General features: G+C 45.2%; 1 protein-coding gene across 1 annotated transcript in view; it reads left to right on the forward strand.

Annotated features, from left to right (window-relative positions):
* The window catches only part of LOC103607302 (sorting nexin-29), a gene marked incomplete at its 3' end in the record, with an annotated part of 379,169 nt that overhangs the window by 59,088 nt on the left and 293,191 nt on the right, over positions 1-26,890 (forward strand). The window contains exons 6-11 of the mRNA XM_008591823.1: positions 1,357-1,427; positions 2,642-2,890; positions 4,906-5,281; positions 11,526-11,644; positions 17,195-17,270; positions 19,058-19,140. Of these exons, the coding sequence (XP_008590045.1) occupies positions 1,357-1,427; positions 2,642-2,890; positions 4,906-5,281; positions 11,526-11,644; positions 17,195-17,270; positions 19,058-19,140 (974 nt within the window). The remainder of the gene's footprint in view (positions 1-1,356; positions 1,428-2,641; positions 2,891-4,905; positions 5,282-11,525; positions 11,645-17,194; positions 17,271-19,057; positions 19,141-26,890) is intronic.

Below are 26,890 nucleotides of genomic sequence, written 5' to 3' on the forward strand. Positions count from 1 at the left end.
TTCTCCCATTGGTTGTGCCCATGACGCCTATGTCAGACTCTTTGGGTCTGGAATGGGAGGGCCGGGAGCCAGGACAGCTGGCACTGACTGTACCTGTGTCCTGCTCAGTGTCTGAGTTGGGAGGCTGAGAATGTCTGTACCTCTAGAGCATTCACCAGCTTTAGTTAAGGAGAACATACTCATGTTTCTTAAAATGAATTTTTGTGAAGCTCTTTGCAGCAGATCATTTGCAAGTAGTTCAGTTACATACTCAGTATCAAAGCTGAATTAACAGTGGGAAGTTGAAGTGAATCTAGTAGTTAAGTATCACAGATGGGCTTACCTGAATCACTAGCCACTTCTCTAACTCAATGTGGGGAAACCAAATTTATTTACACACATGAAAACTGGCTCTGATTTTCAAAGGATCACAATTTTGGGAATCAGAGGTATAGTTGAAATGCCAGCTTGAACATGTGGTTTGTGTATCCACTAACATTTTGCTGGGTGAATATATTGGAAATGTGTCTCTCCTCTCTTTCTGTTAGTTGTATTCGGTCACCTCTGCAGCTACTTTTTCTTGTCTCCTACTGAACTACATGCAGGTCACTCATCACTGACTTTGCTTTAGTGAAATTGAGCTTTAACTCCATTAATTTAGAATTCCATGACCTGGTGTGGAAGTCATGGCATTGAGGATATTTGGTTGTTATTACTTAACAGGGAGTGATATAAAGAGCTTGGAAATTGGACATGGTAGATCTGCTTTTAAGCCCTGGCTGTACCATTTTTTGGCCAGATGACCTTGGACAGGCCCTATAGGCTTCTTTGAACCACTACCCCAACTGCCATTGAGATTTTTGAGGCCTTTTTAGCCTCTCAGCCCTTTCCAAGGATAACTTGGGCTTTCATGTCATAGCCCAAGCAGGTATTTTATGTCCTTGCTCTGGCTGATAGGGCCATGGAACTCTATAATTTTTTTCTGAAATGGTCTCTTGCATTAGCCAACTTAGGCAAGCCTTGTTGACCAATTTGAATTTCCTGTCTGTCTCTTGGGGACATTGCTTGAGTGGAATTTACCCCTCTGTCCTTTTCTACTTTGCTGCTTTATAAATACATATATATATCATGTCTATTTCAGTACTATAAAACTTGGCATCTCAGGGGACCAATGAGGAAGTTGTAGGATATGTATGTTCAGTCCTTTGTTTTTACCCAGAAGCTTTAAATCAGCACAGACTTCAGATACACGGTATCCTCTCTGGGATGACTAGGCACAGATCTTCCAGAGAGCCATCTAATGGAATTGCTGGGCTAATGGACACAGAGAACCAAACCACTATTAAGAATGTTTTCCTTTTCTCTTTCAATTTGCAGCACTTTTTATGAAGACTGGTCTTTTGTGATGGATGAAGAAAGGTCTAGCATGCTTCCCACCATGGCGGCTGGTAAGCCTGGCCAAGCCTGGGGTGATGGGTCCTGTGGAACTCAGTGAGCAAATATACTCCCAGGCTGCCTGGGAGTATATTTACAACCCCCAGGGATGCTGTGGTTTTCTCATCCTTTACCAACTTAATGAGTCACTCGCTGCTATCCTCTAAAGTGGAATTGAGTGCTGGGTCCATTTATCTAGAATTTGATGCCCTAGCAGAGGAAGCACGGAGCTGAAGGTTTATGGTTGTGACTTTGCAGGTATAAATATAAAGCACCAGGGAATTGGAGGTGGGAGACCTCCCTTTGAATCCTGGTTCTGCCCCTCCCTGGCTGGTGATCTGGGGAAGATCCTGTGAGCTTTGTAATCTTTACTATCCTCCTTGGGGAGGTAGAAATCCTGACAACTCAGCAGTCACCTTTAAAGAGCTGTGAGAGAATTGTGTGATAAAGAGTCATGTTCATGCATGATCTGTCACTACGATGGCCTCGGATTGTTGTTACTTGGTGGATTGTGAAACTGCTGTTTGACTCTTGTTCAGAGGGTGAAAGGTGGAATCAACTGGACAGAAGTGGGCAACTTGCCTCTTTCTTCCAAATTCTTTGTTGCATCCCTTTTTTTTTTTTTCCTGGAAGTTTACACTAAATCCCACATAGTGAGGGTTGTGTTAATCTTGTCCACTGGTGAGAAAAAGTCATGGTTTGACCATGATTTCCTTTGTAGGCCCTAAGATACCTGTATAAACTTTTGCTTAAAGTGATAATAGTGATGTTATTGTTGCACATTTTTTATTGCTTATTGAGCTGTTTTTGGTGAGTGATTATCTTTAATACTTATGACCCTTTGAGGGAGATAATATTGTCTTCATTTTACAGATAAGGAAACTGAAGCTCAGAGAGATTGTAAGTTGCTTGACCAAGGATTCATAACTAGTATGTTGCAGTGCTAGGATTCAACCCTAGGCAGTCTGACCCCAGAATGTATACCCTCACCTCCTCCTGGTTGGCTTATTTTTATATGTCTTCCTAACCTAAGGGAGAGAATCTTCCTGACCACTAGGGAAAGGCTCAGTTCCCATGATAGCTGGCAACTACTGGCCCCAGTTCTGTGGGATGTTTTTATAAATGTTTAAATACAGTGTGTATCCTCTTGTGTACTATATTGTCTGCAACTTGTTTCTCGTGTTGAACATTTGACTGCTCAACAGCAAACACATCTTTTTTTGGGCAGGTCTGAACTCCATCCTCTTTGCAATTAACATCGACAACAAGGATTTAAATGGGCAGAGTAAGTTTGCTCCCACTGTCTCGGACCTCTTAAAGGAGTCAACACAGAATGTGACCTCCTTGCTGAAGGAATCCACGCAAGGAGTGAGCAGCCTTCTCAGGGAGATCACAGCCTCCTCTGCTGTCTCCATTCTCATCAAACCTGAACAGGAGACCGACCCTCTGCCTGTCGTGTCCAAGAATGTCAGTGCCGGTGAGTGAGAACAGACCCTTGAGGTGGAATGTGTGTGTGTGGGGGGAACAGTCAGTTGAAAGGACAGCGGAGTGTGGCTGACGTGGACAAACCTTATCATCTGAAAGTCATTCCAAGGAGAACAAAACCTGATGCTCTTGCATTTTCTTTTTGGCGGCTGGCTGGTATGGGGATCCGAACCCGACCTTGGTGTTATAAGGCTGTGCTCTAACCCAAAAGAGCTCAGTCAGAGCAAAAGTGAGGGTGGGATAGTCACAGGAAGCCAGATGAGGCTGATCTTCATTCGTTTATTCCTTCCATTTATTCATTGGCTCATCTGTTGTATTCTATGTGCTAGGTAGGGAGCTAAGTAAGACAGACAGATTGCCAGCAGTTAACCCAGTCTCCTTTGGGATGGTTGGGGGTAGATACTTAATGAAAAATTACACAAATAATTTACTACCTTATGATAAATAGGGTGAAAGCCAAGCATAGGGTGCTGTGGAGAGTGTATACTATTGGGCTTCCCTTGTTGGGGGGATATGTAAGTGGAGGCCTGAAGGATGAGAGGAATTTATCAGCTTTGACTCTAGGCTGTGGGGGAGCAAAAGAAAGTTGGTTCAGTTAAGACAAATTTTGCAAGACATTTATAATACCCCTTGAGCTTTCCGAGACCTTAGGATGTTGCTATAGCAAAATTGGAAATTTTGGATTTAAGTTCTTAGTCCCAGTAATCTCAAATCCCTTAAACAAGGCAGTAACCATGGCCATCCCTTTGGAGTTATTAATAATGTTGAAAACTCAGAATCTCATGGATTCTTTGGTACACAGTGACTTTATCTGTCTTATCCTCTCCTTTTCAAGCAGAGACCCCCACATGAATGACGTAGGAAACAGGACTGTTGAGGGCTTTGTGTAACAGACACTGAAATTTGTATATCCAAAGGAGTATCAGTCCCATCCATTTTTGGAACACAGCTTTTGAAATTATTTCAGAGTGTGGTACCCTGGGGAGGCATCACCACATCATACCTTGGTTTAGATGGGTTAAATTTTTTGGAATTGTCTCGAAGTCTCACATCTAAGTTTGATGACTGAGATGGGCAAACAGATGGGCTCATCTTAGCACTGGTCACCAAGGCAATTTTGATTTCCGTTTCACTTAGTCTTTGCTGTGTAACAGACAACTCCAAAATGTAGTGGCTAAAAACTACCATAGTCCCTTATTTTTTTATGTTTCTGTGGGATGGCATGGTGGTGGTTCTGCTGATTTCCCTTGGGCTCACTCAGGGGGCTGCATGCAGCTGGTGGTTGTGTTGGAAGATCCAAGATGGCCCCACTCATGTGTCTGGAATTGGTGCTTGGGCATCTCAGGTCTACACACGGCCTGTCATCCTCCGGTTAGCTAAACTGGCTTCTTTACATAGTGGTGTCAGGGCAGCAGTCCAAGAGAGTGAAGGCAGAATCTGTGAGACCTCTTGACACCTAGGCTGTAGAACTCACACACCATCATTTCTGCCACATTTTCTTCGTAAAAGCAGAACACTAAGCCAGCTCAGATTCAAGGGGTTGCAGAAATAGATACCACCTCTGGATGGGAGTGGCAGCAAAGTCCCATTGCAAAGGGGCATGTCCAGGGGCAGTAGGAATTTGTGGTCATTGAACAATCGACTATAAACCCCAAACTGGTTATCCTGGTTTTGTCTGCCAGCCATGAGAATATTTTCCAAAGTGAAACAATAAAAATCATTTCAGTAATTATAGCATCCTTTGAATCAAAGTGATTGCTTACAAAGAGCAGTTTTAATGTATTCTCTGTGGTGTGTGTATTTTAATCAGAGGTAGAGACCCACATCCGTTTTGCTCAGTCTTCTGTAGAAAAATTTTTTTTCGAGAGTTTAAAAAAATCTGAATTTATCATAAGCTTATTTCTCAATAGAATAGTAGAGGATTTTCTGTAACCTAGAAGTGAGATGGCTTGATTACTTTTTTGTCTCACTTAGTTTTTCTTATTACCATAACATTTCTTTTGCCAGATGCCAGATGTAAAAAGGAGCGGAAGAAGAAAAAGAAGGTGACCAACATTATCTCATTTGATGATGAGGAAGATGAGCAGAACTCTGGGGATGTTTTTAAAAAGATACCTGGGGCAGGGGAGAGCTCAGAAGAGAACTCCGACCGCTCTTCGGTCAATATCTTGTCTGCCTTTGAAAGCCCCTTTGGGCCAAATTCCAATGGAAGTCAGAGCAGCAACTCATGGAAAATTGATTCTCTGTCTTTGAATGGGGAGTTTGGGTACCAGAAGCTCGATGTGAAAAGCATCGATGATGAAAATGTGGATGAAAACGGGGATGATGTGTACGGGAACTCATCAGGAAGGAAGCGCGTGGGCCACTTGCAGTCGCCTGAGAAGTGAGTTCTTCTGCTTGAGCTTTTAATGAAAGGTGTTATGTTAACCGCTTCTCTTTCTGCAGCATTGGGTGAAGTAAGAATGCAAGTTTTATATTTGCTTAGGGCAGTATTCATTTTCCAGATTTTGATGTAAGAGGAAGGAGCGTGAGCTTGCTGTTTCCTGAGAACTAAGAGAGGGGAAGGGAGTACACTTGAAGCTACTTATTACAACGTTAGTGTAAGATATCTGCCTTGAAACCCATGCTTTATATGTACGTTTTTTGACTGGGTTTTCCTTGTGTCTCTGTTTTACCACTAGCGCAGGTGGCTCAGGAGGAAGGCAAGGTTAGTCTAGAGAATAGTTGCGGGCTGGTGATTTCTGGGTTTATCTGCAGGGCTGTGAACAGCAGCAATAACTTGCTCACACTTGCTGCCTTAACCCCAGAGCTGCTGTAGATTATACCTGTGGGCGGGGCTGATGCAGGTGGAGACATGAAGCAGAAAGGCACAGTTTGTGTGAGCTTGGGTCTTGGAGTCAAGACAGCCTGGGTCCTTGTTTACTTGGCACGGGCTTAGGTTGGACTAGGTTGGGTGAGTTACTTCACCTCCCAGAGCCTGTGGCCTCACCTGAGACCCCGGAGAATCACAACACCTGCTTTGTAGGGTTGTTGTTGAGTTGATGGGATAGGTGGTGTGGGGCTTTGTCACAGGCGCTGGCACATTGAGTTAGACACAGGTCAGCTGCTGCTGTTGCTGTACTACACTTGTCTTATTCTTACTGCCAGATAAGCTAGTTACCTCCTTACTTAGGCTGTATAGTGCACAGTGCCATCATGTGATCATGGCTGACTTCAAAATCCAGCTCATTAATGTGTAAAATGAATATATGGAAATGTATCTTTCCGTGTGACATGGCATTATTAAGGCACACAGTATGCCTTTAGCCCTGAGTTTTTCATTTTCATGTTGTTTTAGTATTAGTTTTTTTCCTTTCTCCTGAGAACATGCCTAATTTTTAAAAAAATTTTTACTCATTCACATGGATACTTGTGTTAGTAGTATTACTTTATAGATCATCTGTGATATGCCAGATGCTGCAAGACACTTTATATACCTTATTGTAATATTTAGCAGCAACCCTGGGAGGTTAGTTGGTATCACTCCCATTTAATAGATGAAAGAACAGGATTCCATAGAGAGTTGACATTTGTCAAAGCAATTGGCAAAGCTGGGATTTAGGTTTGGATATGCAGTACTCCAAAGTTTATACCGTCACGTGTTTTCTGTGTTTCTACGTAATTATGAATATCCATTGGTCGATGTGATTGTTCATTTTTTGTGTCAACTTGGCTAGGCCATGGGGTGCCCAGATTACATTTTTAATTTTTCCGGCAGCTGGCCGGTATGGGGATCTGAACCCTTGACCTTGGTGTTACAGGGCGCTAGGTGTCCAGATTGAAGATTAGATCTGTGTGTATCTGTGAGGATGTTTCCCGATGAGATTAGCATTTGAATCAGTGGGCTCAGTAAAGCACATTGCCCTCCCCAATGTGGGTGGGTGTCATCCAATCCATTGAGGGCCTGAATAGACAAAAACTGGTGGAAGAGAGAAATCATTCCTTTTCTGCCTGCCAGCTTGAGCTGGGACACTGGTCTTTTCCTGCCTTATGACTAGGATGTACACCATCTGCTCTCCTAGTTCTCAGGCTGCAGGCTGGGACTGAATTACACTACCAGCTTTCCTAGATCTGTGGGTCATGGGACTTTTTGGCCTCCATAATCATGTGAACCAATACCTCATTATAAAATCCTGTTGGGTTTGTTTCTCTGCAGAACCCTGACTAATACAGCTGCTATTCAATCAGACCACTCTGTCATGACTTGCTAAAGATTTCCCCCACTGTTGAGTATTTAGGTTGTTGGTATTTTTATTTTGTTTTGTTTTGAAGAAAAAAAAACCCATTTTCATGCATAAGGCTCTTTTCTGTTCCTGAATTATTTGTTATGGTAGCTTTTCAGCAGCTTTGCTCTTGTTCATAGGTTGTGAATGTTTTTGTACCTGGGATCCAAGTCTTGTGATCTGCTGTATGAGTCAGGGTTCTCCAGAGAAACAGAAGTGACGGGTGTGTGTGTGTGTGTGTGTGTGTGTCCTCTCTTGCTCTCACTCTATCATTATCTCTATCACTACCTCCATCTTTATCTATTTCTGTTCTGTCTCTCTGTCTCTCTCTTGAATTCTTTTAAGGGATGGCTCACATGCTTGTTGAGGCTGGCAAAATCTGCAGGGTAGGAGGACAGGCTGGTGACCCAGGGAAGAGTTGCAATTCAATTCCAAAGATGATCTGCTGGCAGAATTCCTTCTTCCTCTGGTGAGGTTGGTCCTGCTACTGAGGCCTTCCACTGGCTGGATGAGGCCCACCCGACATTATGCAGGGTGATCTGCTTTACTCAAAGTGTAATGATTTAAATGTTAATCTCATCTGAAAAAGACCTTCACAGAGACATTTACAATAATGTTTGACCAAATATCTGGGTACTATGGCCTAGCCAAGTTGACACATGGAATGAACCATCACACCTGCCTTTGGTGCTTGTTCTGGGCCTTTTAGGAAAGGCCACATGCATTCTGTGACTCCGTAATGAGTACATCTCTGAGTTGATTTACTCCATGGGTTCTTGGCCTCAAATATAGTCATTCCTCTTTCTATCCCACTGGTGCCATTGAGCGGAGCCTGGAGGGGGAGGTCAGCTTGCCAGCCAAGGTAGCTGCTACCATTGTGATGTGTAAAAGCACAAAACAGTGCAGGAGACCCTTACGGGGGCCCGGGCCCTCCAAGGCCATTGGGCCTCCCGCAGACTATGGACAGCCTCTCCTGAGCCTCTCTTGATCGAAAATTCTGTAGAGCCCCTGGGGAAGGAGCAGAGGCATGATGAGAGGGCCTACTGAGTAATACTTTGATTTTGATTCTAAGCTAATGTAACCAAATACTTTGATTTTGATTCTACGGAATGGTGAAGGGGGCTGGGACACAGCAGATGTTTGTGGGGAATGTGGCCAGGCCAGGAGAAGCTCCTTGTGGATTGCAATAGCCTCTGGTTGTCTTTAAGATGATCTATTGGCCACAAGTTGGGCGTACTCCTGTGTACTGGTAATTAAGCCAATTCATTGATGCCTGAGGAAAAATCTTATTCCTCCTGCCTCAGTATTTACCACAAGTGTTAGCTTTACTTTTTGTTTTTTTCTTCAAAGGGTATAATATCTTTATGATAAAAAGGGTTTTTTTTCTATTACTTTAATATGTGCTCTATGACACCAGTAGGGATGGAGGCGGGGGGACATAATTCAAAAAGAATTACAGAGGAGGAAAACAAAAAGAAATTACAAATGTATGAAAAAATGTCACATCTCACCAGCAGTTAAGTAAATGCAGAATGAAACAAGACACTGTATTTTGCCCATCATCTTTGCCAGGACAGTATAAAATGAGAACAGTATAAAAGGTGAGGCCCAGCTTGTTGCCCTGGTGGGTGGGGGCAGGCTTGCCTTCAGTGGGTCCTCAGTCCTGGGCACATAGTGGGTGTTCAGTCCACATCTGTGGAATGAATGAGGCAGCAAGAGGGGTGCACAGGGACTGTCCTCATAGACAGCTGGTAGCAGTTGGTAGCCCTGGGGGAAAACAGTTTGATAGAATGTCAGGAGCCTTAAGATGTTTATCCCACTTGATTTAGCAATCCCACAGCTGAGAATCTGCCCTGAGGACACACTCTCAGCTCCGGGGAAAGGTTGCTGCATCTAGATTCCAAAGTCCTTATTCAGACAAGCAAAATACTAGAGCTGACCTAAATGTGCAACCACAGGCAACAGTTAACAGCAGTCTGTTTCCCAGTTTAAGCCTTAACATCATAATGTTTAGGATGTTAAATATCTTAAATGATGTTTAAGAGAATCCAGTAGTATGAAGATGAACTTATGAGTTAATATTGAATGGGAGAGACAGGACATAAACTTCTACATTCAGTTTCATTACAACAGTGTGAAGCAAAGCGTGCATAGCAAGAAGGCAGAAAGATGCTCAGGAAACCATGTCTAATTTTGGGTAATGTGGCTATGGCTGTTGTTTTTCCCTCTTTATGGCATTGTCTAGTTTTTGAAATGAGTGTCTTACTTTGCTGATGGAAAGCGACACTCATTATTAGGTTTCTAAGCCATCCGTGGTGCCATTCTTTGCCTAAGGAATCACTTTAATGGAACTAATTTTCAGGCAGTAGCTCTTGGGTGCCACTTTCTCTTGGGTTCCAAACCTCGTCCTGTTGGGCCCTGGCTTCACCTTGCTTTCGCTTATGTTGCTGGGGAGAGGCAAGGGTTGTCTTAGAAACAAATAGAAAATCCCACCTGCCCAGAGCCAGTGGAATGGCTGGGGAAGGACTGGCAGTTTTTGCTGCCTTCTCCTGAGAGGGCGTCCCTGACTGTGTGTAGGTGTTGGGCCCCTCAGTCACCACCTGCCGGCTCTGAGTCTCAGGAGGGTTGCTCCAAACAGATTCTAGAGGCACAGCCACATTCACCTAAGACCAGCCCAAGTCAGGTTCTGCTGCCAAGATACAGGCGGGAGCATCTCCTCTTTTGCCCCCAAACTGCTTTCTGAAATCTTATTGCATTACCTGCAGGATTAAATGATAAATTTTAGGGCTGGCTGGTTAGCTCAGCTGGTTAGAACATGGTGCTGATAACACTGAAGTCGAGGGTTCAATCTCTAGGCTGGCCAGCCGCCAAAAAAAAAAAAAAAAGATAAATTTTGAAAAATTCTGTTAGGATTATTTCCTCTTCTGTTTCTCTCTCAGTGCCAAATGTATGGCTAAAAGCTGGAGAGGGCTGAAAGGAGACTGCATGACAAGCCTCCAAAAGAAGAGTTGGCAAGCAGCTTGCAGGCTGAATCTGCCCCCAAGCTATGAATGGTTGGTTCATTTTTAAATGGTCATAAAGGAATACCAACAAAGAGGAGTGTGCCACAAAGCCTGAATTATTAACTCTGTGGTCCTTTACATAAAAGTGTTGTTGACCCCCTCTCTAAATAAAGAACTATATAAGTAATGTCCCCTGGTGGCAGGAAGGTAGGAGGTGGGCGATCTGTTGTAATTGGATTTGGAAGATCTGAGCTCTGATCCCCACAGCCTTGGTTCTCTTGCTTATGTCTGATGACATTGGACAAGTCACATAATCTCTTTTTTTTTTTTTTTTTGCTGGTTGGTGGGAGGATCTCAGCACTTGACTTTGGTGTTATTAGCTCCGGGCTTTAACCAAGTGAGCCAACCAGCCAGCCCCACATAATCTCTTTGGATTCTCTTTTCCTCCCTCTCCCTCCCCTCTTGTCTTCCTTTATTAAGTAGGTGTGATTATGATCTGCTTCGGTCTTCCTTATCTACTGAGTTAACAAAGTGATTTAATAAACCACATAAATAGATCCTGGTATTTGTGAGTGTTTCCTGATTGCCCAGAGGCAAGTACTGCACTGGGCAAGTCCTCTCTTATACAAACTGACTAAATCAGCCTGGAGTTACAAAGATCGTACATATTAGTTCTGTGCTTTGTGGATAAGGTGGCAGGGTAACAGATCATATGAACCTGGTTAATACTTGAGCTGACCCCCTTTCTTGGAAAGGACCAGATGTGACCTGAGAGCCAGTGAGGCGAGGCAGCACTAGCCCAGGGTCACAGGGCTGCCACCTTTTCGGAACCTGGAGCATAGTGCGCTTCGTCCTGCTTCAGCACTCTGCACCTGCTTTCCCTCCCCCTCCATCACTCTTGTCCCCCGTCTTTGCTCAGGGGCTCTTGCTTCCTTCTGTACTCTCCTCAAACCTCTCTTCTTCACGGAAGCCTTCCATGACCTGCCTGACCGGCTCTGTGAATCCTAGCTGCTGTTTTATACTTCCCTGCAGGAGTATTTGATTCCTGTCCTGCCGCCCACCAGACTGTGAGCTCCATGAGGGCAGGGTAAAACTGTGTGCTGCCTCCTTCCCCTTGCAGCGAGCACAGTGCCTGTCATACAGCAGGTGCTCAGCTAGCATGGGTTGAAAGAACGGATGCAAGAAGTCTGGATCTGGACTACATGTTCCTGACTCCCAGCGTGCACCTCCTGCTGTTTTCAGCCACGTCATGGCCTGGTTAGTTCCAAGAGGGCACATGTGGAGGCCCAGCAGATGCTTGTGGTGAGTCACGAGTCCTCAGGGGCTCTGTGCCCTGTCACACAGCTGTGTTCTTTCACCTTAGGTCACTGGACGGGAATACCTGCCTCTCCCAGATGCACGGCTGGGCTCCGCTGCAGGTGCTGCACGGTGACACCGATGTCCTCTTCCCCATCAGTGGAGTGGGCTCCTTTAGCCCAGCAGGTGGGTGTTTCCAGATTACTCTTTTCCTCCCATAAGAGCTTTGGCTCTGAGAACCAGTAGGAATATTGAGTTACCTGTACAGATAGCACTGGGGTTCAGGGCTAGGAGGGACTTGTTGAGATGCGGAAGAGAGGGCTTAGCTGCTGTTCCTGAACCTGGGTATTTGAGTTGCTTTTGGCTGGGTATTTTGAGTGTGGGGCTGAACTGGCTGACAGGTCACCCGGGAGCCTTCAGGTCTGTTTTAATTTCCTCACCAGTGGCTTATCGAACTTGGACCATAAACAGTGACTGTTATTTTGCCTCTTGAGAGATGGGAGAAAGTAACTAAACTCGTATCCATGAAGGGCCTGGCACTCTGTGCAGAAGAGTGCTTTGGGGTCAGGGAGTAGCTGGGTTAAAACCTGCCCTTGGTTGAGGGCCACCATTTCCATACCATTCCACATGGTTGAGCACGCTTGTGTGTGGTTTGTTAGTGTTTAGCTACATTTAGATCATGGGGGGACACAGATGAGCCTGGCTCTCCTGTTGGGATGGGTGTACAATGCAGCTGACACAGTACCTGGCAAAGATAAGTGCTCAGTCACCGACACTGCCTCTGTCCCCAGAGCACCACTGCGCCAGAGATGTCTTGGCTCAGGTGCCCTTCTTATTTTCCTAGGAAACAAACGCCCCTTCTCTGGGCCCAGATTTAGGAAATTGTGATCGGGACCCACCAACTGCTCAGGAAGCTTCTGAAATTCTGAACTGGATGATAGACTATCCTTATTACTTGGCAGAGACCAGAAACCTGCTTGAGCTAGCAGGAACTCAGAGGCAGGTTTGGGCCCTTTCCTGGCCACAGCACAGAGTGGGGGTCAGATGTGTCCCCATGCTCGAAAGCGATGCAGGTGTGAGCATGTGCCCGCTCTGATCATCAGTGTCCCTGTGCACAGTGAGGTTAGTGGGAGGAGTGCCAAGTGCCTGCCTCTTCCCTGTTTGTCGGTGTCCTCATCTAGAAGACAGGGTGATGGTGTGATGGTGATGATAACAAGCCAGCTCTTGTAAGCCTCAAGGTGAGCCCAACACTGTGAAGTGACTGACCCCGAATAATGCTGGACTCCTTCCCGCAGCCCATGAGGAAGGGGTGGTTATGATCATATCACCTCCTGCTCAGACTTGGGGTGAAGATCCCTGAGTTGATCCGGGGAGAGTGCCAGCACGTACTAAGGCCCTGTGAAAGCTTCCTGTAGTAGTGCCATGACAGGACATCTCGTGGGCATCCATGGCCCGGGAGCTGGGACGTTGGAGTGGAGGGGACTCTTGACGGGGTGGGGGGCTACATCTTCCTCATCCTGCTCCCCACCTCCCTTAGGGGGTTTGCCCATCTCTTCTCTCTCCTGCTCTCTATGCTCTCTTCATTCTCACCTCTCCCCTTTTAGCCTGTATGGTCGCCCTCCGTATTGTGGGCTCCACATCTGTGGATTAAACCAACAGCAGATCGAAAGTATTTGGGAAAAAAAATTGCGTCTGTACTGAACAAATACAGACTTTCCCCCTGTCATTATCCCCTAAACACTACAGTGTAACAACTGCTTCCATAGCATTTACATTATGAGGTATTATAAGTAAGCTAGAGATGATTTAAAGTATATGGGAGGATGTGTGTAGGTTATGTGCAAGTACTACATCATTGTACATCAGAAATTTGAACACCTGTGGATTTTGGTATCTGACGGAGGTCCTGGAACCAGTCCCCCACAGATACTGAGGGACGACTGTGCTTGGCTGAGGTGCCAACATCATCCCTCAGACATGTGACCTTCCGTCTCAACCAGAACTTCTCACTGGGCCTCAGTTGCAGGTCCCAGAGAGGGGCATCTGGTGGCCAGGCCACAGAAGTCCTGCATCTCCGAACCATCCTTGGTCCATACCGCCAAGGGTCTTGGGGGATGGTCACCTCACCATTGCCCATTCAGCGGCAGTGTAGATGCAGGCAGAAGGTCTGAGAGGGGTTGGGGCTTGGAGAGGGCAGTGGTCCCAAAGTATGTCTAGGACCACTGGGGAGTTTTGAATGTTTGTCACGGCCTCCAGCTCAGGATTAACTTCCCTGCTCACCATGTCTCTTTCCCCACCAAGGGGGCTCGTTCAGTTCATGAATTACTGCTGGGCTGTGCGGTGTGTGCAGTAGGCAGTCTGTTTGGGTCCAGTGGCTTCTTTATGCGTTAGCTGGGCTTCTCAGAACCATCAGACCTCCAGGGCTGCTGGCTGCTGCTCTTGGGGTGTTGCTGTTTGCCATTTACGTTGGGATTTGGTCTCCAGAACCTAGCATTCTTCCTCCCACTCTGGACTCTCAGTAGCCAGATATTCCCCTGGGAAAGTAGCTCCCCGCTGGCCTTTAGGATCCTTGCGAAAAGGTACCCCCCTGGTAAACTTCCTGAGGTCCCACACTTGGCAGACTCACCCAGCGTTCCCATTCTGTGCCAGTCCTCGTGCTAGGCTCTGAGGATCCAAAGGAAATGATACCCGGTTGGTGGACGCTGAGTTTTACATGCAGGGACAGGACAGGGGACATGATTTTAATAACTGATATAAAGGAGAAAGGAATGAATGAGCCAAGCATATGCTGATTGCTTTCACCACCCTATTCTAATTCATCAATATCTTTTGCCTTGGCCATTGCAAAATAGCTTAACAGCACTGTCAGCTTCTACCCTGTCCCCCACGCTATCCATTCTTCGTTAACCAGCCAGAGTGATTATTTTGGAACATAAATCAGATCGCACCATTTCTCTGCTCCAAACCCTTCCACCACGCTGAAGGTAAAATCCAGAATCTTCACTGTGGCTGTCCAGGGCTTCCCTCACCCCGACATCCTCATCTCCCATTTTCCCTTTGCTCGGTGCCCCCAGCCACACCAGCCTGCTTCCTTCCATCAGCGGAGCCCTGCCCTTTTCCCCCACATGCTCCTCCTGCCTCCTGCACCCCTGGGTGCAACCTTCAGGTCTCACCTCAAGTGTCACGGTCTTCGAGAAGGCTCCTCCAACCCTTCCTCAGACAGGTCAGGCCTTGTGGTTCACACTGTCATGAACCTTCTGTGTCTCTGTTGCTCTGACCTCCATTTGTAATGATGTATTTGTGTGATGACTTGACAATGCCTGTCCCCGTGGCCTGTGAGGTCCATGAGGGCAGGCCTGTGTCTGGCTGGCTTCCAGTGTGACACTGGCTCTGGCCAGTGCTGGGCCCGTGCTGGGCCCAGCAACCCTTGGCTGAACATGTGAGTGATGGACACAGTGGCCGGAGGCACATGTGTGCTGGAGCGAGTGGACGCATGGCATGGAAAGTGATACCCGGGTGGTGGACACCCTGTGGACAGAGGTGTAGAGGCAGTAGCACCAGGAGGTGTGGCGGGAAGAGCAGGCATTTCAGACCGGCTGTGTGAGAGCCTGCATGCTAAAGTGGGCACGGGCTCAGCGCTGCCACAGGGCAGACCTGGGTTCAGATTTGCGCACTTGTCAGCTCTGTGGTCTTGGGGCCTTTTTCCTCATCTGTAAAATTAAGAGGGTGGTAATGCCTGTCTCAAAGGGGCCGTGAGGATGAGAAGGACCATTTCTGCTTTGTGTGCCACTGCGCGTCCGGTGCGCCACAGGTGTGAACTGGGTGTGGTCGTGTGTCATGAAGGGGCTGGTGGGAAATAAGTGGGGGACATTGGCATTGTGTCTGGAATGCTGGGTGGGTGCTGTTGGCCATGGGTTTGCCATGTGTGTGTTGGAGTCCCTGTCTTTACTTCAGGGAGCAGAATCTGACAGCCATGTGTGAGTTAGATTAGTAAGGATGACACAGAACTGAGGGGACCTACTGTGAAGGCCCCTTAGAAGTATTGAGCCTTTGAACTACGTGCCATAGAAAGGGCTTGTGAGCAGAGCGGGAGATGATTTGGTCTTAGATACCAGCTGGCTCTTCTAGCTTCCAGCTGAGTGGGCAGTCGGACTAGAAGGTTGGGATCAGGAGGAAGGTCCAGCGGGGTGTCCCAGCAGAACTTTCTGGCAGGCAGTTAGAAATGTGGGACTGGGATTCAAGACCAAGATCAAAGCCAGAGGTGAGGCTTGAGAGCTGTTATCCTCACAGAGGTGAGAACTGCAGCCAAGACCTTGCTGATTTTGCCAAGGGGGCAGAGGGCTTCAGAGTCATGATTCAGAGACACCCTTACTCAGCAATCAGAGAAAAAGATGGCGGGGAAGGAAGGCCACGGAACAGTAAGTAGTATGACGGCCAAGAGAGGAGAGCTCCATGCAGGAGGGGTGGTGGTGGTCAGAACCAAGGGAAGGGCTCCTTGGGTCCTCTGAGAGCAGTTCCAGCTGAGCAGTATGAGACCCCAAGACAGCCGGGATCGGTTATGTCCACCACTCACTGAGCCTTCTCATGGAGTTTCAGATGTGTTAAAATGTAAAGTTTCATTATGTGGTAGGCGTTACTAAAATGTATGGTTGACGCTACTGCCATCCCATTTCATAGATGAGGATACTGAGGCACAAAGAGGCTAGGCAACATGCTGAATTAAAGTGGAGAAGCAGGAGCTCGAACCCAGGCAGTTGGCAGGGCCCACACCCTTAAACTAACTACAATACCGGTGGCGAGGAAGGGGGTATGGAGAAGCAGACACTGTTTATTTCCCATTGGAACTTCTTGAAGGAGTTAGGAGTGAGTGGAAGCTTGATGGGGACAGCAAAGTAGAAGAAAAGGCTATAAAACATTTTTTCCCCCTCTTCTTAAGGTTCCCTTATGTTCAGCCGCTTAAGAGCTGGGGGGTCTTGACATGACTAAATCGGGCATAAGCAGAAGGACTGGGGCAGAGGATGGCTCAGGGAAACATCTCCGCATCCCCTGTCCCTGAAACAAGGCTGGTTCCATAGTTGCATCAACAAATCAGGAATTTCTCGAATGAGCAAGTGTTCTCTTGGGTGATACTGGTCTTAATGCCACCGTGTAGCCCAAGGCTTGTGGATTTGCATGCTTTCCTGGAAGGAGACTTGAGCAGCAGCTAATGCATTTATGAGAATTGTTAATGTCTCTTGCCTGTTGGTTCTAGAGATTATTTATGGCCTCACTTCTTTTGAATGTCTTTCCCAAATGCTACTTAATTCAGGGAAAGCGGCTTTTTTAGAAAGCAGCAGATGTCAGCGACTGTGCTGCCCTCTAGTGCCCATTTCCAGGCACTACAGGCAGGAGCAGTTTTCTCTGACAGAAAGCTGTTTTATTATTCCTTGATAACACCTCTGAGGTTGGCACTGAATATGGACTTCATGCATGATTCCAGGTAGCTCAAAGTCAAAAGGTCGCAGGTTAAGTGGGAGTATAGGGCCTTCTATCAGTGACTGATATTAAATCTGAGAGGATGTCTGAAAAAAAATCAAATGGGTAGCAGATTGAAATCCAGCGTGCAGGTGGGAAAAAATTTCTAAGTCAGTAGATTTAGCAGATGAGCCAGTGTCTGCATTGTGTCCTTGTCTCATGGAGAAAATGGAATGAAAATAAAGATCTGACCTTCTCTCTGTGATTGCTGTCTCTACACAGATGCCCCTCTCGGAAGCCTGGAGAACGGGACAGGACCAGAGGACCATGTTCTCCCAGAGCCTGGACTTCAGTACAGGTTAATGTTAAGAAACCAGGTTGCCTTTGGGATTGAGATATCCTGTTCACAACTCTACATTTTATTTCTTTTTAAAGATAGGAGGGTACCTTTGAGGATTAAAGAGCAAGGCCTTACTTCACATTTATGTTTGGTTTAATCTTTATAACACAGAATGTGAAGTGGCCAAGGGTCTTAGATGGTTTTTCCCTCAGACTGTATAACAGAGTGTTTGTCAAACTTCATTTGCATACCACCATTATTTTTTACGCCTTTTGGGCCATATATGAGTACCTCCTGTATTATTATTTTCATTATTTAAATATCTGTTAATTTTTGATAATATTTAAGAATTCTAATATTATTATAATATTTAAGTTGCTTAGATATTATATAATATTTGTGACGTGCTTAGTACACTGTCTGGCATGTAATAAGCACTATGTAGGTTTTCTTTTTCTTTTTTTTTCCCAGTGACTCCAAGGGAAATAATAAAAGTATCTCAAAGGGAACCTGAATTGCCCAAAGTCACTGGATGTTTGGTGGCAGAGCTAAGATGGACACCCAGGTCTCCCTTTGACATCTGTATTTTCAACCTTAGCTCTAGCATGCGAATTCCTGACTACCCCAAACCATGCTTGGTGTCCTGGTCTCGCCTGGAATAGACAAGGATCTTCTCTCTGAAAACAACATTATTCGTAGGAGGCTTGCAAGAGTTAGTGCAATGTCAGAAAGGACTGGTGACACCAGACCCTTCCAGGGCTTCTAGCTGTTTATTTTAGAAAGTTTGGAAAATGCAACAGTGAACGAAAAAAATATCACTCTTAACCCCCAGCTCTATTAGACTGTTGATGTTTTACTGCTTTTCCTCTTAGTTGGGGGAGGTGTGTGTGTTTAACCATATGATGACCCTACTTATTTCATGAAAGATGTATTTTTTCATGTTGCAAATTCTTTGTAAATCTACCATCACTTATCATTCATAGTAGGTATAAAGTTGCTGTGAACTCTGAACCATTGCTCCTAGGGAAAGTACAGGGTTAGGTTCCTTTGAGCTTTCATTTTTATCAACAGATCAATACATATCCTGGTTTTATGTATGTTCCTGTTTAAACACACCTTACTTAATATGTATTGTTGGTTCATTAACATTGAACTCATGGCCAGCAGCACTCCGACTCATGCCTGAAAAACGCTTATCTAACTCACATTTTCTCCAAAAGGCACACCACAGCCTTCTTGTGCTAGGAACACTTGTCAGCACTTTAGCACTACACTTAGGAACCATTTTAATTCTTTTTTTCTTGGCAGCTGGCCAGTACAGGGATCTGAACCCTTGCCCTTGGTGTCATAACACCATGCTCTAACCAACTGAGCTAACCTGCCAGCTGGGAACCATTTTAAACAGCAAAGCCACCATCAAAGACATAGGGTTGTGAAAAATGTGTCACTCAGTAGACCATGAAAAGGACACTTGTTTACATTCTAAGAGCTGAAACCTTCATTGTTTTAGCAGAACATCACTGAGAACATGCGTGTTGGGTGACTCTCATTTTTTGGCTGCTTTGCACATACACGTTCATGAATGACTGCAATAGTGCCTTTTTGGGGTAACAAATAAACTTTCGTGAGTAGACGAATTTGCAAATATGGCATCTGCAGATAATGAGGACTAATTTCAGATGGCTGCCTTCTGTCCTTTCTAGTAGATGTACCTGAATAAACCTATCACCTGCTAGTTTTTTGAACAGTGAGGTTGTGCATTTTAAGTAGCTGAGTGTAACTTCCTTCTGCCTGCTTTTCCCCAGCGTGGAAGCCAGTTCTCCAGGTCAGGGTAGTCCTCTGAGCAGCCTGTTACCTTCTGCCTCGGTGCCAGAGTCGATGACAATCAGTAAGTACCTTCTGAGCTGCCTCCACCAATGCTGGGATGACTTGTGGGCCTTTATATCTCAGCAGTGCCTTTGTGCAGTGCTTATGTGACTGTGGACTTTGGTAAATGCGGGATAAAGGGTGTGTGTACCTGTTTGTAGACTCGAAGCATGGTGTGTGGTTGTAGGTTTCCAGAACCGTGGTTAATGCGTGGTGCTTGGGCATGTGTGCTCTCTAAAGGATGTGCTTCAGGGGTGGTGTGGCATTGGGAGAGAAGGGAGACTGCTGTGGTTCAAGGTTTCGAGGTTTGCCTCTTGTAAGGCAGTCAGCTACAGAGGAGCTAAGAGGGTACCTCAAAATGTTCATGGAAAAATAGAATTGAAAGATAATATAAATCTTTCCATGAACTTGTGAAGAGCCCTTGCATTCTTGTTGGGTTTCCTTTGTAATTTTGAAGGAATGGTTTTTGTAAGTAAGAAAGAATGTGTCTTTCCAAGAGGAATAAATATTGCTAGGGATCAGGTTCAAACTGTTTCCAACTTTCTCTACCCAGAAAAAGTATTAGAGATAATAGCAATTAAGATTAGGTTTGAATGGCTTTTTATAACAAGGAATACACCAACTGTGGTTTAGTGATATAGGAATTCATCTCTCTGTCTAGAGGTAGGTACATTGGGGTCGTAATGTAGCTCCGTGGTCATCAGAGACCAGGGCTCCTTCTATCTTGCCTTGTAGACCAATATAGCTGTTTCAGCTCCAGCCATCCCATTCTCATCCCAGGTAGCAGAAAAGAGGAGAGGGCAAAGGAGAGTATTCCTCCATTTCCAGAGATAGGATTTTGGGGTCTGAACTTGGCTAGGGTAAAAATTACAACTTTATTCATTAACCTCTGACTGAAATTTAGCATTTTCTTCAGTTATGCAAGCAGCAGCAAACTGTAGAAAACATAGCAGTGTTAATAAAATAGGTGACTTTGTCACAGATAAAAATCAGAGGCACCTGTAATGACTAACATGAAAACAAAAATCAGAATGTCATTTCTGCTTGAAAACACAGTAGTTATATAATGTGACAAGGACATTACAAGTTATGTAATGTGACATATTACTATGTCACTTTTATTTTTTACATTTGGATCATTCTATTTCAATATAATTAGTTTTCTTTGTAATTTTATGTGCTTTGTGTATTTTCTGAAAAAGAGCCCATGGCTCCCCCTGACTGCAGAATGGACCCATGTTATGAAAAAGGTGGAGGCCTCCAGCTGTAAGGACCCTTCCTAGAAGGTGCCCACAGTATCCCACTCTTGTGTCTTTGGACAACGTTAGTTCCATGGCCTCCCCTGGCTGCAAAGGAGGTGATGTGCCCAATAATAAAAAAAGAAAAAACAAGAGCTTTCATTGCTAAGGAAGGAAAGATGGGGTTTGGGAGGCAGCTGGCATTCTGTGATTCAAAGGTGACACAGGACACGAGTGGGCACTATGAGGCTGGCGGGAATGACGGTCTCGCTTTGTGTAATGTAATGTATGGTTTATTATAGCACTTCTCAGCCTTGAACTCAGCCGAGCAGATATTTATAGATCACCAGTGTGTGGGACACACGGATGTAGGAGAATACGTAGGTTGCTATTTTTCAAATTTCAGTCATTTGTTTACCACTGTACCATTCCTTACCCAATAGTTGTTTGTTTTATTTTTAATGGTGCACTTAAAAAAACCTGAATGCCTTTACTTAAAAAGGAAACCTTGTATCGTTTATGTAAATGAAGAACCACTATAACCACTTGACTTAAATAGCAGGTAACTGTAAAAATAAAGACAGTGAAAAGGAAATGGTGTCATTAGTCTGCCAGGCCATTGTCACCTGTCCCAGCTCTGGCTGAGAGCCACTCTCGTTGTTAAAGAGGGAGATGGAAGTTCTGCTTCTCTTTCTTGTTCAGGTCCATGGCACCCGCAGGGTGGGCAAGTGTCTCGGTCTTCACTTTGCCAGGAAGTGCAGCAGCCACAGACAGGACCAGAAGTGGCATGATAGTCAGCACGAGGATGCCCACTTGGGGATGGCTCTGAATGAATGCCAGTGCCTTTGGAGGTGCTTCCCACACGAAGGGAATTGTGCTGGAAAAAATAGGGGTTGAAGCTAACCTGCCACATTGTGCCATCAGGACGTGTGTCAGGGTCCAGCTGATCAAGTATAGCAGGAAAATCACGCAGTGACGGTGGTTTGAACTTTATTGCTTGAGGACAGCAATGGAGTTCTGCTGCTGGATTTGGTTATAAAGGTTGTGCTGTTGGTGACATTTGTGGAATCTGCTTTAAAGTTATCAAAGTAGCCAATGTCTCTCTTTTGGCCCTATAAAAGCCAAGGAGGAAAGACCAATATCATGAATTCTGGTGGTAAAAACACAGTAGTAATACAGTTTCATATCCACCCCCCTTACCCCCCCAAGAGAAGAGATGGGCCAGCAAGTGAGCGTTAGAAATGTGGTGAAGGTCTTCTAGTGATAAACTCAGATATCTTTCCTGGAAGGAATGAACAGGGTTGGAGAAGGGAAGAAGAGACTGCTCCTAAGATTTGTGGTTATTTAATGTGTTGCCTTTCCAGCATCTATGATTCTGCCTCTGTGTGGGTGACACCTGGGTGTAGGTGGATGAGACTTTATTCTGCCTCTAAGGTGTAGCTCCTCTAAAGGACAACATTTCTTCCCGTATGAGTGTTTTTTAAAGGATGGTGGCCCCTAGGCTTTGTAAACACTTCGTCTAGGTATGTATGTAGGGCTGCAGGCGTCTGTTTCCTGCTCCCTGGGACAAGGTCCTGGCCTGTCGAGTACACATGATTTGCTTTGTCAGTGGCTCTTTGGGGTCAACATACAGTGTAGTCTCAGGTCTCCTTCAACTGCTTTCTGTCTTTGGGGAAGTTGCTGGCTCTGCCTGTGCATTTTCACCAACAACATTCCCCTGAAGCCACTCAGTTATGCTGATGGCAGGGATTTAGATGACTTTCCTTGATTTTACTCATACGGTTTTCTAGAAATTAAGTTGTTTCATTATTTGGTATCTTTGGCAAGTAGAGACTTATACAGAGTTGACAACTTGAATCTCTGGAGAAAAGTGTCACCGTGTGCGCCCATTTTGCCCTCAGTATTTGGTAGTGTGTGGATGATTAGGGGTGACTGCATGGGGTGCTGCTTTCCACGGTGGCTGTACATTTAGGAAGTTTTCAGGGGACAGCACTGTTGTCTACTCCATGTGTGTGCCAGCACAGATGAGGGTCAGGACTCTTAGAGACTTTGAGTGGAGAGTGGCTTTGACTTGTGTCTCCACAGCCCTCTCTCACTTCTTGTGTCATCTTGAGAGAAATAAGTAGAGTGGTTCTGGGTGCCCGGGCTACATTAGTCTGCTTGGGCTGCGGTAACAAAGGACCACAGACTGGGTGGCTTCAACAACACGAATTTATTTTCTCATAGTTCTGGAGGCTGGAAATCTAAGATTGAGGTGCTGACAGGGTTGGTTTCAGGTGAGGCCTCTTTCCTTGGTTTGCAGATGGCCGCCATCTCTCTGTGTCCTCACATGGCCTTTCCTCTGTGCATGTGCATCCCTGGTGTTCCTCTCACTCTTCTGATAAGGACACTAGTCCTATGGGATCAGGGCTCCACCCTTATGACTTCACTTAACCTTAATTAACACCTTAAAGGCCCTGTCTCTAAATACACTTGCATTGGGGGTTAGGGCTTTAACATATAGATATTGGGGGAAGGGACACAATTCATTCCATAATATGGGGTATCCCAAGGGCATATATCATAAGAATGGTTCAAGTTCAGATTAAGAAGCCCATCCCAGCATGTGAAGCATGTAGGAATCTACTCTAGAGCAGACGCTTTGACTCCTGCAAACCCCAGTAGAGCCTAGCCAAGGAGCTCATCAACTCTGTGCTCCCCGAGCAGCAAACGTTTCCCTCGCATCCCGCCAAGTGGCTTCCCTGGCCTCATTTAGTAATTGGGTCAGGTGGCTGCCTTGGTGCTGTAATTGAGCACGAGCTAGGTTATTCAGTCCTCAGAGCTTGAGCATAATTGACAAGTCCTCTGCCGAGCAACCTTTTCCTCTAGGGTGTCTCTGAAATTGTAAAGGGTTTTTCGTCCTGAGGTATTTCGAGGGTATATTCTTGTGTGACCAGACCTGCATTATTGCACTCTGTTTCTACAAGGCCCTTTGGTACTTAAGAAAACACAAAAGCCTATTATGAAAAAATTAATTATTTAGCAAAGCAGTAAAGACAGTTTGAGCAAACCAAAATGCCTGTAATTCTGCCTCAGAGATACTTTGCATTTCTGCAGATAGGTGTATGATTCTTGTTTTCAAGTGTATGGAGCTGTCTCTGCTTGGAATGCAGCATTGCCTGCTGCTGTTGTTGACAATATGTTGTCACAGCCTGCAGGGCACACGCCGAAGCCTGACTGCCAGGGTTCAAGTTCTACTGGCTGTCTTAAATCCCTCAGTGCCTGTTTCCTTATCTAAACATAAGGATGGGACCAATACTCATCTTATATGGTTGTTGTGAAGATTAACCGTGATGTGCTTAGAAAAGTATTTGGATCAGCATTAAGAGTAAGTGTCAGCGGTTATTAATGTGCTTATTTTGTATTCTGCTTCTGAACATTATATCATAGTCATTCTGCTCTTTGTCTCCCTGGACGTCCTGTTGAATTGCTGCGCAATATCCCGTCACATGACTTACTACAGTTTACTAGATTAGTTTTGGGGGTTATCAGCCAGTGTTGTTTTTTTTTTAAAAGTGAGTTTCTTTATTTATTGTAAGGAAAAAATGAAAATGCTACATGTAATAGTATTGGCCAGTATATATATAGTTTTTCTGCTTAAGTGCTCCTTTGGGATAAATTGCTGGTGGCGGGATTAGTGAGCCAAAAGTTTTGCCCATATTTATGGGCTTGCAGTGATAGCCATTTTGTGCTCCTGGTGAGTGTGTCGCCGGTAGTGTGAGAGCTGCCAGTTTCTTCACACTTCACCACCGTTAGATGCTAACATGTTCTTGTGTTTTTGCTACTTTGAGAACTGGAAAGTGGTGCTTTGTGGTTGGGTGGCTGTGCACCGCCTTGGGCGGCCACTGCTCTGCATGAATTTGCTTAGCATTTGTAACTCCCACATGAGTTGTTTGTGGGTATCCTTTAGTTTCAGGGCCCCTCTTGTCCTCCCATAAGGTGTTGTGCCTGATTTAGAAAGGAAAATGAGATTAGGAGGGATGGGACTTAAAATAGCCGCTTCCTGCTGCTCATGGAGCTGCATGGCTTGTAGGAGACGGTGAACCGAGGGCTGCTGGTCGTGCTTCCTCGTGGGGACCCTTGTTTGGCCTTTCGTTGTCTTGGTTTTGAGAGCTGGCTGAAACAGTCTTCTGCTGCATGTCCTCATCGGCTCTGCTGTCAGCAATCTGGAGGGCGGCTGAGAGTCCTCTGTCCCCTCTAGGCTCACTCCCCTTTGTCTGCAGTTACCCATGTGGCCGGTGGCTCCCTTTTCTGGCTCTTCCTCTGCCAGCTCTGACCACCAGTTCCTGGCAAACCTTCACACAAAACTTCTGGGATGTGACTGGTTTAGAACTAGCAGGTATGAGAGGGTGGTTTTTAATTTATTTTTGGAGATCCACATATTCTACCCCAACACTTCTTTACTCAGATGTGTCGATTTCTGTTTAGTACCCCAGGTCTGAAAATAACACTGTGTAAAAATATAACCTAGTAAAAGTAGTATACTTTGGCAGAGCTTACTGTGCATCGAGTATTGCGTCTAAGCATTTAAATTTAACATTTTCTCATTTAATTCTCCAGCAACCTTCTGAGGTGTAAGTAGTATTATTCTTTTTTTGTACAAGAAAACTGAGGTTTAGTGAGGTTAAGTAACTTATCCAAGGCCTCACAGCTAGTATAACATTCAGCAAATACTAAATGAGCACCTGCTCTGTGCCAGCATGGTTCCTAGGTATAGTAAGTGGCGAATCTGCTGATGAACCCAGGTTTTCTGACTCTAAAGCCTACACTCTCAACAATCCTAAATTACTGAAGGAGACACGTTCCCCTGTCACCCAGCCAGAGCAAGCAGCATTGAACTAATAATATGTGGGCATCCAGGTCTGAGACCTTTAAACTTATTATTATTAATAAAGCAAGGAATTCTTGTGTGAGGACACTAGGTTTTCAGGATGAGCATACCAAACCTGTTTAATTATTTTCAGGAGTACTTTTTGCTGGGCGGATCATTAGCACCATGAAAACCAGAGCAGCTGACCTCTTACCCATACCAGTCACTCTTTGCAAGTTACTGCCTCTCCACCTCTTATTTCAGCCCCTTCCACTGACCCAAAAGATGCTCCAGGTATCCACATGCTGTCCCTGGTTCATGTTGCCCCTTGGCGGATGGTTCAGGAACTAGCCCATGTGTGTTCTCTTTCCTCTCACCAGCTTTTTCCTTTTTTAGAACACGTGATGTTTGCAACTTGTGGTGTGTTTTTCGTTATAGATGCTTTAGGGAATTTCACCTTACTTAGGTTATCATTTTCATATCTATAAAAAATAATAAGTGGTGGTTAATATTATTAAAATGCTTCAAGCGCCTCTTTCACTTTTTTCTCCTAACTCAAAAATCTTTGTTTCCCTTTTATGGGAACAAAATATGACCTTAATTTTAGTGGGTAAATAGAAAGGTAGTTTGCCTACCTGCTATGCTGGAATTGAAGCAAAAGAAAATCATGTATTTTTGAAGTGAAATTAAACATATTAAGAAATCCATGTTGTTCACCTGTAATGCCTTTAAAAATACCGAGTAGTCCCTCTCAAACCATCTTGGAATTGGCACAAAATAGCTCTCCACCTTGTCACCGTTTGCTGTTTTAAGCCAACTTTCTGCGAACATAGGATTTTATGATGGAGCTGGCTGGTTGCTCAGTGGGTTAGAGCGTGGTGCTGATAACACCGAGGTTAAGGGTTCAGATCCACATACCGGCCAGCTACCAAGAAAAAAAAAAAAAAGAGATTTTATAATGAAAACAAATTTATTTTCTATTTGCCAAGTTCATTTAACTATTGGCATTCTTTTAAACTGAGTTTGTGGCAACAATGTTCCAACAAAATTTTGGATTAAATAGTCCCATGGGTCCCAATCTGGGGGGTCTAAGGGTATACAGAGGGGAAGTGGGGGCAAAAGAGAAGCCTTGTGAACCACCATGATGCAGGCTGACCCAGACCCAGGCAGGAGCGTCTTTTTGGAATAGCAAACGTCCCTTCTTTTGGCTGGGAGTGCTTTTAACTCTGTGATTGGCAGGATCTCACTACAAGCAGGGTAACTATACTTAAGACTGATAATAAATGTGGTTCATGGGGATGACATAAGACGGTTCTTGGTGATCAGTAATTATTACCGTAATGATTAGTGCTCACTAGATGATAATGCAGCAGGCATTATGCTAGATGGTTCTCTGAAGCATCCCCAGCTTTACACCCACCCACAAGGTGCAGGCACCACAGCCCATTGTACAGACAAGAACGTCATGGAGGCAGAGGCTAACTGTACTGCTCAAGGTCACTCAGCAGACTTTCAGGGCTGTGGCTCCAAAATCCAACTCCCTCTGCTCTCTCCTTCTTCTTTCTGGTTGACGTGATTGGCAGCCAGTGCATTTTTGCCCTTTATGGGCTAGCCTGGCAACCTGCTTAGTGCTGGTGGCTCCATCACTGCCTTTGAAATGGGCTTTTGGAGGAGGAGCTTTTGGG

The sequence above is a fragment of the Galeopterus variegatus genome, unplaced genomic scaffold (genome assembly GCF_000696425.1).
Source record: "Galeopterus variegatus unplaced genomic scaffold, G_variegatus-3.0.2 Scaffold150, whole genome shotgun sequence".
NCBI classification, from domain to species: domain Eukaryota; kingdom Metazoa; phylum Chordata; class Mammalia; order Dermoptera; family Cynocephalidae; genus Galeopterus; species Galeopterus variegatus.